This window comes from Salvelinus fontinalis, chromosome 5 (assembly GCF_029448725.1).
Source record: "Salvelinus fontinalis isolate EN_2023a chromosome 5, ASM2944872v1, whole genome shotgun sequence".
In the NCBI taxonomy this organism is placed as follows: domain Eukaryota; kingdom Metazoa; phylum Chordata; class Actinopteri; order Salmoniformes; family Salmonidae; genus Salvelinus; species Salvelinus fontinalis.
In genome coordinates this window covers 33,581,224-33,600,626 of record NC_074669.1, presented here as the reverse complement: position 1 = coordinate 33,600,626, position 19,403 = coordinate 33,581,224, and the positions used below count along the sequence as shown (strand labels likewise).

The window sequence follows — 19,403 nt, the reverse complement described above, 5'->3', positions numbered from 1 at the left end:
CTCACAGCAACAGTGAGATCCACTGTGTTGCATTGTGACATTGAGAACAAACAGTTATTTATCCAAACTCATTCAAATAGATGAAGTGTGGTCTAACACAAATAAGGGACATACAATTAGTAGTACGTTGTTAGTCTGAAATTCATTCAAGCTTTTAAGTAGCAGGGAGGAGAGCACAATTAGCCCACATTCATATTTCAGATGGGCTTTTCTCTAACCTGCCTTCGATCCTGATTAGAGTATTTAAATGGCATTATGATATGACCTGTAGTTTTAGAACACCTACTGGCATTCTCTCAACCAGCTTCACCTAGAATGATTTTCCAACAGTCTTGAATGAGTTCCCACATATGCTTAGCACTTGTTGGCTGCTTTTCCTTCACTCTGCAGTCCGACTCATCCCAAACCATCTCAATTTGGTTGAGGTTGTTGGATTATGGCGGCCAGGTCATCTGATGCATCACTCCATCACTTTCCTTCTTGGTAAAATAGCCCCTACACGGCCTGGAGGTGTGTTGGGACATTGTCCTGTTGAAAAACAAATGATAGTCCCACTAAGCCCAAACCAGATGGGATGGCGTATCACTGTAAAATGCTGTGGTAGCCATGCTGATTTAGTGTGCCTTGAATTCGAAATAAATCAGTGTCACCAGCAAAGCACCCCCACACCTTAACACCTCCTCCTCCATTATTTACGGTGGGAAATACACATGCGGAGATCATCCGTTCACCCACACCAAGTCTCACAAAAACACATAGGTTGGAACCAAAAATCTCGAATTTGGACTCCAGACCAAAGGACACATTTCCACCAGTCTAATGACCATTGCTTGTGTTTCTTGGCCAAAGCAAATCTCTTCTTCTTATTGGTGTCCTTTAGTAGTGGTTTCTTTGCATCAATTCGAACATGAAGGCGTGATTCACACAGTCTCCTCTGAACAGTTGATGTTGAGATGTGTCTGTTACTGGCAATTTTTGAGGCTGGTAACTCTAATGAACTTATTCTCTGCAGCAGAGGTAATTCTGGGTCTTCCATTCCTATGGCAGTCCTCATGAGAGCCAGTTACATCATAGCGCTTGATGAATTTTGAGAAACTTTAAAAGTTCTTGACATTTTCTGTATTGACTGACCTTCGTGTCTTAAAGTAATGATGGACTGTCATTTGTCTTTGCTTATTTAAGCTGTTCTTGCCATAATATGGACTTGGTCTTTTACCAAATAGGGCTATCTTCTGTATACCAACCCTACCTTGTCACAACACAACTGATGGTTCAAACGCATTAAGGAAAGAAATTCCACAAATTAACTTAAGGCACACCTGTTAATTGAAATGCATTCCAGGTGACTACCTCATGAAGCTGGTTGTGAGAATGCCAAGAGTGTGCAACGCTGTCATTAAGGCAAAGTGTGGCTATTTGAAGAATCTGAAATATTAAACAATATTTGTTTAACACTTGTTTGGTTACTACATGATTCCATATGTGTTATTTTATAGTTTTGATGTCTTTGCTATTATTCTACAATGTAGGAAATAGTAAAAATAAAGAAAAACACTTGAATGAGTAAGTGTTCTAAAACTTTTGACCGGTAGTGTATATTGCCTTGAAAGAAAATAAAAAGGTACAGAAGAAATCACAATCCACCAGACCATGGGTCAAATACATTCAGATATGTCATATACATGAAAGACATGTAGTATGTTTACATTGTAAATTAAGTAAATTATGTACATTTACATTGAAAATCTAAAACACTCCTAATTTATCAATCAAATATTTCCTTCTTATTCAAGTTTAATCTAGGACTACAACATATGGTTTGAGATCTTGATATGTAGAGTATTAGTGGTATGTGTAGTGTCATTACGTGAGTGTGTTTTCTCCATCTGCAGCCTTTTCAGTTGTTTGGTGTTATGAAAGGCTTCATTTCCTTTTCATTTGTGTCAATTTAAGACCTAAGCAACCAGGCAAAGGAAGTTCTAATCAATTACCTTAACTAATCAATCAAGTACAAGGGAGGTGTGAAAACCTGCAGACACTTGGCCCTCCAAGAATGACTTTTTAAACCTCAGCAACATAATGAATGGGGCAGCTGTGGGAGACTCATCGAGGTGTTGCACACAGCTGGTAAGGCTTGGGACTGTGTGTAACCCCCATCTGAAAGTCCAGGCTGGGTTCCACCCCTGGGGGAGAGAAGAAGGTGAACCTCTGCAGCAGGGAGGTGAAGAACAGGAAGAGTTCCATCTTGGCCAGCTGCTCCCCAGGACACACCCTCTTACCTGGGGAGGGAACCAATCACAGTAAACCTTCTCTAACCGACACTGTAAAGCAGGGGTGTCAAACTCATTCCATGGAGGGCCCAGTGCCTGCAGGTTTTTTTTTTTCCTTTCAACTAGACAACCAGGTGAGGAGAGTTCTTTATTTATTATGACCTTAATTCAGCAATCAAGTACAAGGGAGAAGCAAAAACCTGCAGACACTCGGCCCTCCATTGGAATGAATTTGACACGTGCTGTAAAGTACAGAACAGTTACTTTGGATTGGGATACTAACACTAACGTACACTGTAAAACATTTCCTGTAAAATGTACAGTAACTTACTGACCGCAATTTATTTAGCAGTACAGCTACTGTAATCCATTTGACGGTACCAAAAATTTTACTGAAATCCAATTACCCATGCAGTGACATATTACACAGTGTTCTTAGCGGGCACTCTTGTCTTTAGCAACTTACAGTCAGTGCATTCAACCAAGGTTGCAAATAAAAGGTTTGTGTTGTAGCTAAGGATACATTGTAGTAATTGTAATTCACAAATCATAATACAGTAAAAGTGATTATCAATGTAAGAAAATTATTTCTACAGTATTTTACTGTAATTACAAGGGATTAGCACAAGCAGATTGGCTGAAGGCATTTGCACATTAATAAATACTAGGTATTTAATATCACTTGCACTTCTAGAGGCTTAAACAAAGGTCTCCAAACTAAGGCCTCCCGGGTGGCGCAGTGGTCTAGAGCTGCGCCACCAGAGTCCCAGAGTCTCTGGGTTCGTGCCCAGGCTCTGTCGCAGCCGGCCGCGACCGGGAGGTCCGTGGGGCGACGCACAATTGGCCTAGCGTCGTCCGGGTTAGGGAGGGTTTGGCCGGTAGGGATATCCTTGTCTCATCGCGCTCCAGCGATTCCTGTGGCGGGCAGGGCGTAGTGCGCCCTAACCAAGGGGGCCAGGTGCACGGTGTTTCCTCCGACACATTGGTGCGGCTGTCTTCCGGGTTGGAGGCGCGCTGTGTTAAGAAGCAGTGCGACTTGGTTGGGTTGTGCTTCGGAGGACGCGTGGCTTTCGACCTTCGTCTCTCCCGAGCCCGTACGGGAGTTGTAGCGATGAGACAAGATAGTAATTACTAGCGATTGGATAACACGAAAATTGGGGAGAAAAGGGGATCAAATTTTAAAAATAAATAAATAAATAAATAAATAAAAAGGTCTTTAAACTGGCCATATTTACAGGGCAAAACAGACCAAATGGGTAAATATTCAACCATTAACAGGTTTAAGACCCGCTACCATCCGTTTCCTATATACATGTACATTTTAGGGAACTACTACCACATACAAGGCACTAAGACACAGTGCCTTCGGAAACTATTCAGACCCCTTGACTTTTTTCACATTTTGTTACGTTACAGCCTTATTCTTCAATGGATTAAATAAATAAATCTTTACCAATCTACATACAGTACTCAATAATGACAAAGTAAAAACAGTTGACATTTTAAAAATGTATTAAAAATAAAACACAGAAATACCTTATTTGCATAAGTATTCAGACCCTTTGCAAAGAGACTTGAAATTGAGCTTAGGTGCATCCTGTTTCCATTGATCATCCTTGAGGTGTTTCTATAACTTGATTGGAGTCCACCTGTGGTAAATTCAATTGATCGGACCTGATTTGTAAAGGCACACACCTGTCTATATAAGGTCCCACAGTTGACAGTGCATGACAGATCAAAAACCAAGCCATGACGTCGAAGGAATTGTCCATAGAGCTCTGAGACAGAATTGTGTCAAGGCAGAGGTCTGGAGAAGGGTACCAAAAATTTCTGCAGCATTGAAGGTCCCCAAGAACTCTCCCCATCCAACCCGATAGAGCTTGAGAGGATCTACAGAGAAGAATGGGAGAAACTCCCCAAATACAGGTGTGCCAAGCTTGTAGCATCATACCCAATAAGATTTGAGGCTGTAATTGCTGCCAAAGGTGCTTCACCAAAGTACTGAGTTAAAGGTCTGAATACTTATGTATATGTGATATCTGTTTTTTCCCCCAAAACACAACAGTTTTTGCTTTGTCATAATGAGGTATTGTGTGTAGATTGATGTGGGAAAGAACAATTTAATCAATTTTAGAATAAGGCTGTAACCTAACAAAATGCGGAAGAAGTCAATGGGTCTGAATACTTTCACAAACTGTATATTTATGAGCCAGCAATTCTGTCCCCTCCCACAATATTTCTCCACAATGCAATGTAATTTATAGTATGCTACAGTACATATATAGCAAAACAGCACTCTATTATTCAATTGTATTGAAAATAAAAATCAGCAGTTGCTAATAGTGAAGATTTAAATATACAGTATATCACAGCATACCAACTGATATTTGGTGTTTTGCATCACTTGCAAAGGCTTCTAAACTGACAGTGACGACAGGGCAAAACCGATCAAAAGGACATGGCTAGCCACTCAACCGTTAAATGTTTGAGACTTGCTGCCACTGATCTGACCACTATATAAATGTAATTGTTAGGGAACCATCACAACATATCACTTAAATTGGTACAGCACTCTCACTAACGAGTGCAACAAATATCGTCTATTACAACACGCACCTCAAAATATGTTATTGAGTAGAAACAACAATAGCACCCCCCCCCTAGTTTTCAAAAGGCTTCTGGCTTTGCAAAAATGCAGCATTGGTACTGTATTCCATTATTGTTAATAACTCACCAGGAGGTTACTGTAGAGTTCAAGAACAAGGTTTGCAGAATTACAAAAAATATATTTGGGGGTATAGCACTCACTCACGGTTGCAACAAATATAGCGTCTTACAAGGCGCCTTAAAATGTTAATGAGCCAGAGATTCTTTCACCGCCCACAACATTTTCTGACAATTCACTAGAATTAATACTGTAAAACACATGTTCTGTATTTTACTGTGCATTCTACAGTGTTTTACTATTGAAATGAAAGAATGATTTGCTGTAAAACAAATGTATGGTATTTTGTTGTGCATTCTACAGTAATCTACTGTATTCACTTTATACTGTTGGAGACTATTTGACTTGAGCCCATTTTAGTCTGTTTATAACTGTATATAACTGTTAGACTAGCAGTAGTCATTATGGTGTTATGAGTTAGATCATTCCATCTATGTGCATTGAATTTGTGCAGAGGGAAAGTACAAAGGGGTTCTGTCTCTGAGTGCAAGAACGATTCCATAAGGGTTTAAGAGGAGCCATGTGTCTTGGGTTAGAGCTTATAGATTATGAATTAGTTTTTTAACACTGTCTTATATTTTCCCTGTTTTATATACTCTTAGTATGAATATATATCGTTTTGATATATTCTTAGATTGTTTCTGCTTTTAGTTGTCAGCACGCCCATAGCAGAGAAGTCCCTTTCACACAGATAGGTAGTGCTGAACGGTAGCATGATTCATGACAGGCGAGAGCTGGATACTCTCCCATTATGCCGCACCAGAACTGTGGCAGTATCATTTCCGGGAAGTGCATGCTCAGTCCGCGATCAAGTGACAGCTCCACCAGCATATCCTTTTCGTTGCTCGGCAACGTGACGCTTCCCATCTCCACTCGAAAGGGGTCCCCGTGTCCAGTCGTCTAGTCTGCTGTTCTTCTCCGGGAAGTAGTTGCAAAACCTTCCCTGCAGCTTGACAAGATGCTGTTCAACTTTCTTTTCTTCAGTGTGTCGCGGTATGCTATATTTTTCAGATTCTGAATCTCGAAATCAGCATTGGGAAACATGTCAATCCTCCCATTAGAAACATGATTTGCCCAAATGGTAAGCTTCATCTTGAAGGCATCCACTTTGTCCCTCCGTTCAAATCGATTGTACCCCCTCCCTTGCATTGACACATTGAGCAAATTCAGATGATCAAACATAACCGCCAGGTAGGCAACATGGGCGAGCCATTCCTCACGATCGAAATGTTCGAAGCTCATAAAAGCGATCCAACAGTGTACTCCTGGAAAGCCAGCGGACCTCTGCATGATAAAGCACCTACTGGTGCTCCCTCCCCGTATCCCTGCAGAAGGCCTGGAGACACCTACTTTTCGTGGAACTCTTTTTGATATATTTGACAGTTTCTTCTGAAACTCGTCAGTCTATTCTTGTTCTGAGAAATGAAGGCTATTCCATGCGAGAAATGGCCAAGAAACTGAAGATCTCGTACAACGCTGTGTACTACTCCCTTCACAGAACAGCGCAAACTGGCTCTAACCAGAATAGAAAGAGGAGTGGGAGGGACAACTGAGCAAGAGGACAAGTACATTAGAGTGAATAGTTTGAGAAACAGATGCCTCACAAGTCCTCAACTGGCAGCTTCATTAAATAGTACCTGCAAAACACCAGTCAAGGTCAACAGTGAAGAGGTGACTCCGGGATGCCGTGTCTCATACTGGCCAATAAAAAGAAAAGATTAAGATGGGCAAAAGAACTCAGACACTGGACAGAGGAACTCTGCCTAGAAGGCCAGCATCCTGGAGTCGCCTCTTCACTGTTGACGTTGAGACTGGTGTTCCAGCTACAATAGTAGTTTAAAACATTTACAATGTTTAAACTGTATTTCTGATCATTTTGATGTTATTTTAATTTTCAAAAAAAATGCTTTTCTTTCAAAAACAAGGACATTTCTAAGTGACACCAACATTTTGAACGGTAGTGTATGTAAATCATTATTTGAGTATGTTGGTAACCCGTTGTACAAAAGTGATAATGCCCTCGAACCCTGTGTTTGGAGGATACATTGGCACTGGTTGCCAGCCCTCGACTTTGTCTCTGGCCTAACACCCGTGCCAATATATCCTCCAAACACAGGCTTCTCAGGCATTATCACCTAAATAGGAGGGCCTAGTCAGAAGGTCTAAATATAAGTGCTAGTGTGACCTGTATGGGTTTGCTATGCAGCTGCAACGCCCAGTGTGGTGATTAAATCTAATTTCAGTTTCTCTGGGTACGTCTGGATTATTGTACCAGAAATTAGAACATAACAATACAGTATAATACCGTTGATGTATACAGTAAGTAACTGATAAAATAAATGTCCAACAGGGTACTCTAACTCTATAGGCAAGTCAATGATTCAACTTCAAGTCAATCAGTTAAACCGAGTCAAGTATTCCTATGTAAGGAAGATGAGTTGTGCATGTACTATTTCCTATAGGGCAGCTTTATTTGGCACCAATTTGGGGTCAACTGATATGGAAGAAATGTAGTACAGTATTACCTAAAGAGAATGGAAGGAATGCATCTCTCTTCCTGAACTTGCCCTCCTGATCCAGGAAGTGTCCAGGGTTGAAGGTGTGAGGGGTCTCCCACTCTGACTCATCAAACAGGATCGACTGGAGGGTGCCTAACACAATGGTGTTCTGAGGGGAAAAAATAACAGACATTATCTCATCAACAACTACACAATGTTATGGCATCAAAGCTTTATGTGTAGTTGAAATAATAAGGAAAAAACCTTATACTTTTAAGTGTAGGTATGTCCCTATACGATAACTGACCAAACACATTTAATTATTCTTCTGAAAGTAAAAACAAAACATGGTGACAACATACTACACATTAATGTAGTTATAAGGAATACATCTTTATAAAGCGCGGAATCATTAGATGCGCCGTGAGATCACATAACTAAGCAGAACAAGTATATGATCTCTAGGCTTGAGATGAGATGACTGACCTTAGGGATGGTGTATCCTCCAACCTCAGTGTCTTTAGTGGCCATGCGGGATACGTTGAGCGGTAGGATATTCCCCATCCTCTGTGTCTCATGGATGACTGCGTCTGTGTAGGGCATGCTGTCCCTGTCTTCCATGGAGGGCTGCCGGGATGACCTAACAACTGCATCGATCTCTGCCTGCACCTTGGCTACAACAGGGATACAAAATATAAAGACACAACACAAAGTCTTCATGCAAACGAATTGTGAGTGTTTGTGTTTGTGTGTGTGTGTTTGTGTATGCGTGTGTGTGTTTGTGTATGCGTGCCTCCATGTGAGAGAATGGGCTTTTCTTAATCAATCAAGATCAATCGCTTTGACAAACTGATTAAATGCTATAGGAGTCGAAACTTAGTCATTGTGATGGTGGTGGGAGCACTTACCTTGTATCTCCGGGTAGTTGATCATAAAGAGAAGGCCCCAATAGAGGGTAGTAGAGGTGGTCTCTGTCCCAGCCACAAATAGATCCAGGGTGCAGAAGGACAAGTTCTCCAAGTTAAACCCAGCCCTTGTGTCGTCTTCACACTGTGGAACAAAACACACCAAAACAACCTCAACGATATGCTAGATACTTTAAAAAAGATTTGACAATTTAACGAATTGACGATGCTGTAGCTAAATTACCAATGTGTCAAAAACTGTGATAAAAAAAGTGTACATGTGTTGCAATACAAATAATAGCTCTGAATCCACATTCACTTGGATGGTAAGTGTGCCCTGCACCCACCACTTTAAAAAAACTATTTGATTATGTAGAACCACTCCCTATTACTATTTTGTAGTGTAACTTTTCTCCAGTCCGACTTCATCATCATCATCAGTGTAGTGGAGGGTAAACATGTCCTGTACGTAAACCCCACTTACCTACCTACTGCAGAAAAATACTACAGGGAGCGTTACTATATTCACTACGAATGGCAATCAGTTTTTACTCAAATACTTTTTTTTACCACTACATCACTGATAATCATTGTCATCGTCACCTTCTCTATCTCGTTGAGGAAGCAGTCGATGAAGTCTCTTGGTGACGAGGGGTCGTTGTCCTTCATGTGCTCCTGAATCCTGATGTTGATGAAGGAGATGACCTCCTTCCAGCCAGTGAAGATCCTTCTGTGAGGACCAGGAACCCGACGCATGACCCACGGCATCATGTTATACATCTGAGGACAGTTAGGGCAGGGACGGACTGGAACCGGAATTCGGCCAGGGAATTTCAAACACAGCAGCCCCTCGAGGCCCCCATTTCTAGTAAAATAATGATAATTCTGAGCAAAAATGATCATTTAGACCAGCCCACTGCAAAAAATATTTCCCGTAAAATGTACAGTAAGTTACTGGCAGCAATTGGCCAGTAAGTTACTGTAATTTATTTTACAGTATAGCTACTGTAATCAATTTTACGGTACCAACACTTTCTGTGATCTAAATTACAGTACCAAGTATGTACCTGTAATCTAATTTACAGCACTGATTACAATTACAGCATATTACTGTAATTACCCAGTACCATTACCTAGTGTTCTTTGCACGTTTTCATTTTTCCATTTAGGTAATTTAGTGGTGTCACGACTGTTTGGAGGATTGACGGACCAAAACGCAGCATTAGGAAAATAAGCCATCTCCTTTTATTGAAGAAGAAGGCAAAACGAAACAAACACACAATCAAAACAATAAATGATCGTGAAGCTAAATAAACGATGTGCACACACAGGCTACAAACGTTTAACATAGACAATTACCCACAATCAAATGAAAGCCTATGGCTACCCTAAATATGGCTCCCAATCAGAGACAACAGAAATCAGCTGTCTCTAATTGGGAACTCATTCAGGCAACCATAGACTCTCCTAGACAACTAAACCAACATAGACACAGCTAGACACATGCACTCAACACAAACCCATATACTACACCCAACAACCCCTTTACCATAGAATCACCCAAAACCAACAAAACACAAACATTCCCCATGTCACACCCTGACCTAACTAAAATAATAAAGAAAACAAAGAATACTAAGGCCAGGGCGTGACATAACCCCCCCCTTAAGGTGCGAACTCCGGGCGCACCATTACACAGTCTAGGGGAGGGTCTGGGTGGGCTTCCATCCACGGTGGCGGCTCCGGCACTGGTCGTGTTCCCCACGTCACCACAGTCCCTAACCGCCTCCTTAGCTTCCTCCAAATGACCCCCCTCCACATTAACCCCACTGCATTAAGGGGCAGTTCCGGACTAAGGGGCAGTTCCGGACTAAGGGGCAGTACCAGGCTAAGGGGCAGTACCAGGGTCAGGGGCAGCTCCGAACTAAGGGCCAGTACCAGGGTAAGGGACAGCACCAGGATAAGGGACAGCACCAGGATAAGGGACAGCACCAGGATAAGGGACAGCACCAGGATAAGGGGCAGCACCAGGATAAGGTGCAGCTCCGGACTGAGGAACGGCCCATGGCTGGCTGACAGATCTGGCTGCTCATGGCTGGCTGACGGATCTGGCTGTTCATGGCTGGCTGACGGATCTGGCTGCTCATGGCTGGCTGACGGATCTGGCTGCTCATGGCTAGCTGACGGATCTGGCTGCTCATGGCTAGCTGACGGATCTGGCTGCTCATGGCTAGCTGACGGATCTGGCTGCTCATGGCTAGCTGACGGATCTGGCTGCTCATGGCTAACTGACGGCTCTGGCTGCTCATGGCTAACTGACGGCTCTGGCAGATCCTGTCTGGTTGGCGGCTCTGGCAGATCCTGTCTGGTTGGCGGCTCTGGCAGATCCTGTCTGGTTGGCGGCTCTGGCAGATCCTGTCTGGTTGGCGGCTCTGGCAGATCCTGTCTGGTTGGCGGCTCTGGCAGATCCTGTCTGGTTGGCGGCTCTGGCAGATCCCGTCTGGTTGGCGGCTCTGGCAGATCCCGTCTGGTTGGCGGCTCTGGCAGATCCTGTCTGGTTGGCGGCTCTGGCAGATCCTGTCTGGTTGGCGGCTCTGGCGGATCCTGTCTGGTTGGCGGCTCTGGCGGATCCTGTCTGGTTGGCGGCTCTGGCGGATCCTGTCTGGTTGGCGGCTCTGGCGGATCCTGTCTGGTTGGCGGCTCTGGCGGATCCTGTCTGGTTGGCGGCTCTGGCGGCTCCTGTCTGGCGGGCGGCTCTAGCGGCTCCTGTCTGGCGGGCGGCTCTAGCGGCTCCTGTCTGGCGGGCGGCTCTAGCGGCTCCTGTCTGGCGGGCGGCTCAGTAGGCTCATGGCAGACGGGCGGCTTTGCAGGCTCATGGCAGACGGGCGGCTTTGCAGGCTCATTGCAGACGGATGGCTCAGATGGCGCTGGGGAGACGGATGGCTCAGATGGCGCTGGGGAGACGGATGGCTCAGATGGCGCTTGGCAGACGGGCAGTTCAGGCATCGCTGTGCAGACGGCAGACTCCTGCCGGCTGAGGCGCACTGTAGGCCTGGTGCGTGGTGCCGGGACTGGTGGTACCGGGCTGGGGACACGCATCTCAGGGCTAGTGCGGGGAGCAGCAACAGGACGCACAAGACTCTGGGGACCCACAGGAGGCTTAGTGCGTGGTTTAGGCACTGGTGGTAAAGGGCTGGAGACACGCACCATATGGCTAGTGCGTGGAGGAGGCACTGGTGGTACTGGGTTGAGGCGGGGAGGTGGCGCCGGAAATACCGGACCGTGCAGGCGTACTGGCTCCCTTGAGCGCCGAGCCTGCCCAACCTTACCTGGTTGTATGCTCCCCGTCGCCTGACCAGTGCGGGGAGGTGGAAAAACCCGCACCGGCCTATGTAGGCGAACCGGGGACACCATGCGTAAGGCTGGTGCCATGTACGCCGGCCCGAGGAGACGCACTGGTGACCAGATGCGTTGGGCCGGCTTCATGACATACGGCTCAACGCTCAGTCTAGCCCGGCTGATAAGTGGAGCTGGAATGTACCGAACCGGGCTATGCACGCGTACAGGAGACACCGTGCGCTCTACTGCGTAACACGGTATCTGCCCGTACTCTCGCTCTCCACGGTAAGTACAGGGAGTAGGCGCAGGTTTCCTACCTGACTTCGCCACACTCCCTTTAAGGCCCCCCCCCCAAGAAATTTTTGGGTTGAACTCACGGGCTTCCAGCCTTGTCTCCGTGCTGCCTCCTCATATCGCCTCCTCTCGGCTTTAGCTGCCTCCAGCTCTTCACGAGGAAGGCGATATTCTCCCGGTTGTGCCCACGGCCCCTTACCATCCAGTATCTCCTCCCATGTCCAAGAATCCTGTGTAGGTGGGTCCTGTTGCCGCTTTACATGCCGCTTGGTCCTGTATTGGTGAGTAGTTCTGTCACGACTGTTTGGAGGATTGACGGACCAAAACGCAGCATTAGGAAAATAAGCCATCTCCTTTTATTGAAGAAGAAGGCAAAACGAAACAAACACACTTACGAACTAATCAAACAATAAACGATCGTGAAGCTAAATAAACGATGTGCACACACAGGCTACAAACGTTTAACATAGACAATTACCCACAATCAAATGAAAGCCTATGGCTACCCTAAATATGGCTCCCAATCAGAGACAACAGAAATCAGCTGTCTCTAATTGGGAACTCATTCAGGCAACCATAGACTCTCCTAGACAACTAAACCAACAGACACAGCTAGACACATGCACTCAACACAAACCCATATACTACACCCAACAACCCCTTTACCATAGAATCACCCAAAACCAACAAAACACAAACATTCCCCATGTCACACCCTGACCTAACTAAAATAATAAAGAAAACAAAGAATACTAAGGCCAGGGCGTGACAAGTGGGCGCTCTTATCCTTAACATCTTACAGTTGGTGCATTCAACAAAGGTTGATAAAAAAAAACATATCAGTCACAGCAAGTAAAGAGTTTATTTAACTTACTGAAAATGTTGTACTTAAGGAAACTGATCTTCAAAATTATTGTAATTTTAACAAGATATCTTATGATATATATATATATATATCACTATCTCTGGATAGTGCCAATACATTGCTGAGATATTCAAGGTAACTTGATGCCAACTTCCTGTACATTACTGTAATGTCAAGCAATGAAACAGTAAAATACTGTTAAAGTGACTATTTAACTGTAATTTTTTTAAATCTTACCTTGTTTTACAAGAGGTTGGAAAAAGCATGTTGGCAGCTAGGCATTTGTATGTTAAAGCATTTGAATGAAAACTTGATGATTTATATTACTTGCACTATCAGAGGCCTAAACAAAAACGTCCAACCTGGTCGTGATGACAGGGAAAAAAACTAATGAAATGGACATGGTTACATTTTCAACCATTAAAGGTTTAAGGCCCATTACCAATCTGATTAGTGATGGGTTGTTTGCAAACGAACAGCTCTTGCTGATTTTTGAACTCATAACAACGTTTTTCTGCAGATAACTTACAAAAGAATTATAGAAAGAGGGTGACTCCTCACTGCTGAAACAATAAATAGTGGAGAGAGCGCCTCAATCTGGTCCACGCTGAATTCTTCAGTGCGTAAGTAAAAAAAAATATGTGGGCAGGTAAAAATGTATTTGAACTCGCTTTTCACGATCTGACATAATTGTAGATGTACTTTTACAGATGAATTTGGCACCAGAAGTATGTAATTTTAATTATTATTTATTTAACTAGGCAAGTCTCAATTTCCGCCTGAATGACGTGCCCAAAGTAAACTGCCTGTTGCTCAGGCCCTGAAGCCAGGATGTGCATATAATTGGTACCATTGGAAAGAAAACACTGAAGTTTGTAGAAATTTTTAAATAATGTAGGAGAATTTAACACAATAGATATGGTAGGAGAAAAACCAAAGAAAATCCAAACGGAATTTGAGAGCCCATGCTCTTACAATGGAATTTATAGGGGCATACTGAATTCTAGCACCCAGGATGCAATTCCTATGGCTTCCACAGGGTTTCAGCAGTCTATGTTCAACGTTTCAGGCTTGTAACTTTCAAAACGAAATATCAGTTTTAGTAAAGGGACACAGTCTTGGAAATTTGTGTATGCATGCACGATGAAGACAGAACGCACCTGCTAAAATTGGTTTCCTATTGAACATACTTCTTTCCGTAAGAAATATTATAGCTTGATTACATTTTAGGGTATCTGAGGAGTAAATAGAAATGTATTTTGACTTGTTGAAACAAAGTTTAGGGGTAGATTTTCAGAATCCTTTCTCTGCATGTTGAACGAGTGGTTAATCAAATCGATGGCGCCAACTCAACTGACTTTTCGGGATATAAAGAATGATTTTATCTAACAAAACGACACTACCTGTTATAGCTGGGACCCTTTGGATGACAAATCAGAAGAAGATTTTCAAAACGTAAGTGAATATTTAAATCGCTATTTGTCAATTTATGAAACCTGTGCCGGTGGAAAAATGTTTTGATGTGGGGCGCCGTCCTCAAACAATCGCATGGCATGCTTTTGCTGTAATGGCTACTGTAAATCGGAGAGTGCAGTTAGATTAACAAGAATTTAAGCTTTCAACCAATATAAGACACTTGCATGTACCTAAATGTTAAATATCCATAATTTGTATGATTATTTATTTGCTATTGTGCGCCCTCCAGTTTCAGTGGAAGTTGTCCTTCTAGCAGGACGCCTAGCCTTACAAATTCTTATTTTCAATGACGGCCTAGGAACAGTGGGTTAACTGCCTTGTTCAGGGGCAGAATGACAGATTTTTACCTTGTCAGCTCAGGGATTCAATATTGCAACCTTTCGGTTGCTAGTCCAACGCTCTAACCACTAGGCTACTATTTTCTTTGTAAATATAATTAAAGGGTATAGTTTATATTATGTGCCTTCAATTTGAATACATTGAATCTATGAAGCTCGTGATATGTGAAATTATCTGAGCAGTCACATTTATGACCAATAGAACAAATACAGTGGCTCTAATTTATATATATTTAATCATAGCAGATTATTATTTTTTTTCATTAATTGATGTTGAGTTGGGCTATGGATATTTTTTATCAATATGATCTAACAGATGATTTTACTATTATCCATTAGCCTTTACATGCACTACATGACCAAAAGTTAATATACATTTTTTTCATGGTTCTAGGTTGATTTAGATAGGGTTTTTGAGGCAAAAAGAGCTACGGCCAGTATGTTTCTGACAAAGTTAGGTTCAATGGAAAACTTCAGTCCAGTCCAGTCAGATTTCCTGATTGATGGATGGCCATAATACTTCCATTTAAAAAAAATCTATTAGTGAATTTAATATTATTTTCTCCTCTAGGGTAGACAGTTGTACTCAACAAGTCAAAGTAAGTAACATTTACATTACATTTAAGTCATTTAGCAGACGCTCTTATCCAGAGCGACTTACAAATTGGTGCATTCACCTTATGACATCATAACCACATAAGGTTGAAGCAGTCTACAAATAGAATGAGGGAGAGACTTACCCCGGCCCAAAAGCCTCCTTCCAAGTAAACAATCTCGTTCATTGTTTTCAGGAGGGTTTGGAATTGGTCATCGCTGTATTCAAAGCGGTCACCAAACACAAGACAGCAGATCACATTGGAAACAGCATTGTTCATCAGTATCTGCGGGCTGAAGGGTTTTCCTGCATGGGACAAAAGCAACCTTATTCCCCACAAAAGCAATATGGCTTACATCAAAAGTCAAATGTCACCATATAGGCTAGTGGCCAATCCTCAAAAATGGCATTCGTTTCTGAGATACCCCTACCAGAGGTATAACAAAGCACAACCATGTTTTTTTCCCTCCAAGGTCTCCAATATATGAAATTGATGGTTGTATACATAAGCTCATGTGGCCCAATATTGCAAGCTCTGATTTTGCAAAAATGTTGAATACAAGTAGTCAATTGTCTGCCCTACATATACAAACAAACAGCATTAGGATATCTTAAAGGATTTTGGAAATATAGACCTGTAAACACACAGATAGAATAGGAGCAAATATTAACTATGAATACAAATGTAACTTTCTGATAGCTGTTCAATAGACAACTTCCAGGTCAAATTTGCTCTCATTCAGTGCTGCATGGTCCTGCCTGACAAAAATGCATACAGTTACGTTTTTTTGATGTTGTGGCTATTGCAATCAGCTCTAAGGCAAGTGGGCCCAGACACTGAACACTCATTTATTTCAATCAAACGTTCCTACATGGACTATCTACATTATGTTTGCCCCACCCCTCCAAATCCAATATGGTGTCCAATATCCAATATGGCTGCGACATCACACTTAACTTGTGGTTCAATTACCTCTGTACATGTTTTAAATTAGAGATATTTTTCAGATTAGTGTACCATACTTATGACCTGTACTCAAGACAATTCTTTTGAACTTCAACTACATTACATGACCGAAAGTATGTGCCCGTCGAACGTCTCATTCCAAAAATAATGGGCATTAGTATGGAGTTGGTCTTCCCTTTGGTGCTCTAACTGCCTTCACTCTTCTGGGAAGGCTTTCCACTAGCTGTTGGAACATTGCTGCAGGAACTTTCTTCCATTCAGCCACAAGAGCATTAATGAGGTCAGGCACTGATGTTGGGCGATTAGGCCTGGCTTGCAGTCGGCATCTCAATTCAGCCCAAAGGTGTTCGATGAGGTTGAGGTCAGGGCTCTGTGCAGGCCAGTCAAGTTCTTCCACATCGATCTCAACAAACCATTTCTGTATGGACCTCACTTTGTGCACGGGGCATTGTCAAGCTCACAGGAAAGGGCCTTAACCAAACCTGTGAACAGGGAGTGATTAACAATAGCTTGCACTTCTTCAGGCATGCAATTAAAAACTGGTTTGAAGAAGGCGGTGGGGATAGGATCAAGAAGGCATGTAGAAGGCTTAAATTGTGATATCACTTTCCTGGGAATGTCTGTGTCAACCAGGGAAAATAAATCCATAGTGCATTTGCGTGGTAGGCTAGGGCACATCAACTTCTTATCAGGTCTTGCTTCACTGATACCCAGCCTAATGTTTGCTATCTTATCTTTGAAATATGCCGTAAACTCATCACATTTAGATGTGGAGGAAAGTTCCCATACGTTTGCGGGGGTAAGATTTATCAGGCCATCAATGCTCGAAAAGAGCACTCTCGAATTATTCTGATTATTAGTGATCAAGTTAGAAAAATGAGGTCACCTGGCATTTCTAATTGCCTTGTTATATATGCCAAGTTGCTCTCTTAGAATATCATAATGGACCTGCAACTTCTGCTCTGCCTTTCTGTAATATCTCTTTAATTCATTCATTTCCTCACTAATCCAAGGGGCTCTCCGTTTGGATCTGGCTTTTTTCAACTTTACTGGAGCTATTCATTTGCTATTAAAGTCAACTAAAAGAAGACTGACAAAACTATGACAAGAGGAAGGAAGAATAGGTGAGGGAGCATTGTTCATATACTCAATAAAAATCTGTAGCAACTTCACAGGTAAGATAACGTTTCTTAATAATGCATTCAAGATTACCCTCTGCTGTGGGCAAAAGGTAGTCAAAAATACAAGGTGGTGATCAGATAATGCAAAATCAACAGTAGAGGATATGTCAATTGGAAGGCCCTTGGTAATAACCAGGTCCAGAGGATGGTCCCGGTAATGGGTGGGCCCTGTAACATGTTGGATAAAGTCCATAAAGCTCAAAAGATGAATAAATTCAATGGCCTTGGAGTGAATATTAAAAATCGAACAATGATTTTTATCATAGTTCTCAAGGACAACAGCTCAATTGGCCCAGCGTTGTCCGGGTTAGGGTAGTCCAACTGACTCCGGTCGTCAGTTAGACGGTGTTTCCTCTGACACATTGGTGCAGCTGGCCTCTGGGTTAAGTGAGCAGTGTGTCAAGAAGCAGTGCGGTTTGGCAGGTCATGTTTCAGAGGACGCATGGCTCTCAACCATCGCCTCTCCCGAGTCCATTGGGGAGTTGCAGCGTTGAGACAAGATCATAACTTCTAATTGGATATCACAAAATTGGGGAGAAAAAGGGGGTAAAATATGTTTAAAAAATAAATACAAATAAATAATACTAATATTAGTGTATAGCCCAAACTGTTCGGACACTGGCTGATCGGCTGTACCGACTTCAGACGAGTCCCAAGACGCTTGTGCGGTAATACCATCTTGTTCATGAGTGTCTCACATTTCCTTAGAGATGTTTTCGTGAGAAGACCAATTTTCGGGACATCTCATGGTCTGACAAACATCACTCTGGCTCTGCAACCTTTCACTGCAGATGCGGAAGGCAGATATCGGCGGAAGCGGTATTTGAGAAGCAGCCCATACAAAAAAACTAGCTTAAACAAATGGATTTTGATTTTTAGTATTATGTTCATTTGATTTCCACAGGTGTGCGGAAATTTTAGGTCAAAGGTTAAACTGATGGATTTTTCTGGGTATTCTTTTATTATGATAATTAGATTTACGTGGGGGCGCTGACATCAGCATTAGGGGGTTAAGGGTGTGTGTGTCACAACATCTATATATGTAACCACTTTTTCAGTAAAATATTTTTACAGAACCCTCCACTTCATATATGGGAGACCTTAAAGCTATGGAACATTTTTAATGTTTTGTTATACCTCAGGTAGGGGTATCTAAAAACGTTTTATATCTCTACACTGAACTTCAGTCTGCAAAACTTCTCTGTAAGCACCGCAGCTTTGTATTTTTTGCCTGGTGCTTGGACTTTTCACCGTGAAAATCGAAACAGTTATCGCTATATGTCTGTTGCATCCAAAACAGAGGCAACTCATGTGTAAACTTAACAACAATGCCAGTGCGGTGTCTTCCCAAATCTGTTTCTGACAAGTATATGAATTTCCTTGCTGGGACAATAGAGTTTGATTTGAACTGTAACCATATCAAGTTTCCACTGTACCTTGTTCACTCTGAATGGCTTCATTCAAACACTGCGCTTCAACCTGGATGGATGGCTCCAGACTCTTCTTGCCCAGTCCAAAGTTCCTCAGCGTAGAGAGAGCAAACCTCCTCTGTTGCTTCCATGGATACCCGTTCGACATAATCACACCTAAGTGTAAGAACAGCTTTCAGTGAAGAAGCCTTAACTTGTACCGTACACGCAAAGATGTAAGTAAGCCTTGAAAAGTAGCCTTTTCGGAGTCAGAACAGCCAATAATGGCAGGAGCATCTCCTGTTTCTCAAGCGTGAGGCAGCTTGATGTAAGAATTCACACCCTAGACAGGATTCTAGCCTGTCAGAGCGTTACCCCTATCCATCTCCTTCATACTAATGGCCAAGCAAAGAGGCATGAGGTCCCATTTTTTGGAGTCTTTGGTAGGACTTGAACGGGGATCAAACCCCCAACCTTTCCATTTTTAAGGATTGACACTAACACAGTCAAAGTGTACAAATATGTAATATTTCTACAATAT

The 19,403-nt window shown here is 42.7% G+C and overlaps 1 protein-coding gene across 1 annotated transcript in view; it reads right to left on the bottom strand.

Annotated features, from left to right (window-relative positions):
• Nucleotides 1-382: 382 nt before the first annotated feature.
• Nucleotides 383-19,403, bottom strand: part of LOC129856075 (cytochrome P450 2J2-like) — a 36,645-nt gene continuing 17,624 nt past the window's right edge. Inside the window, exons 4-10 of the mRNA XM_055924200.1 lie at nt 18,890-19,055; nt 15,451-15,611; nt 9,002-9,178; nt 8,402-8,543; nt 7,980-8,167; nt 7,521-7,662; nt 383-2,279 (exon numbers count right to left, since the gene is read on the bottom strand). Of these exons, the coding sequence (XP_055780175.1) occupies nt 2,104-2,279; nt 7,521-7,662; nt 7,980-8,167; nt 8,402-8,543; nt 9,002-9,178; nt 15,451-15,611; nt 18,890-19,055 (1,152 nt within the window). The 3' untranslated portion in view covers nt 383-2,103. The remainder of the gene's footprint in view (nt 2,280-7,520; nt 7,663-7,979; nt 8,168-8,401; nt 8,544-9,001; nt 9,179-15,450; nt 15,612-18,889; nt 19,056-19,403) is intronic.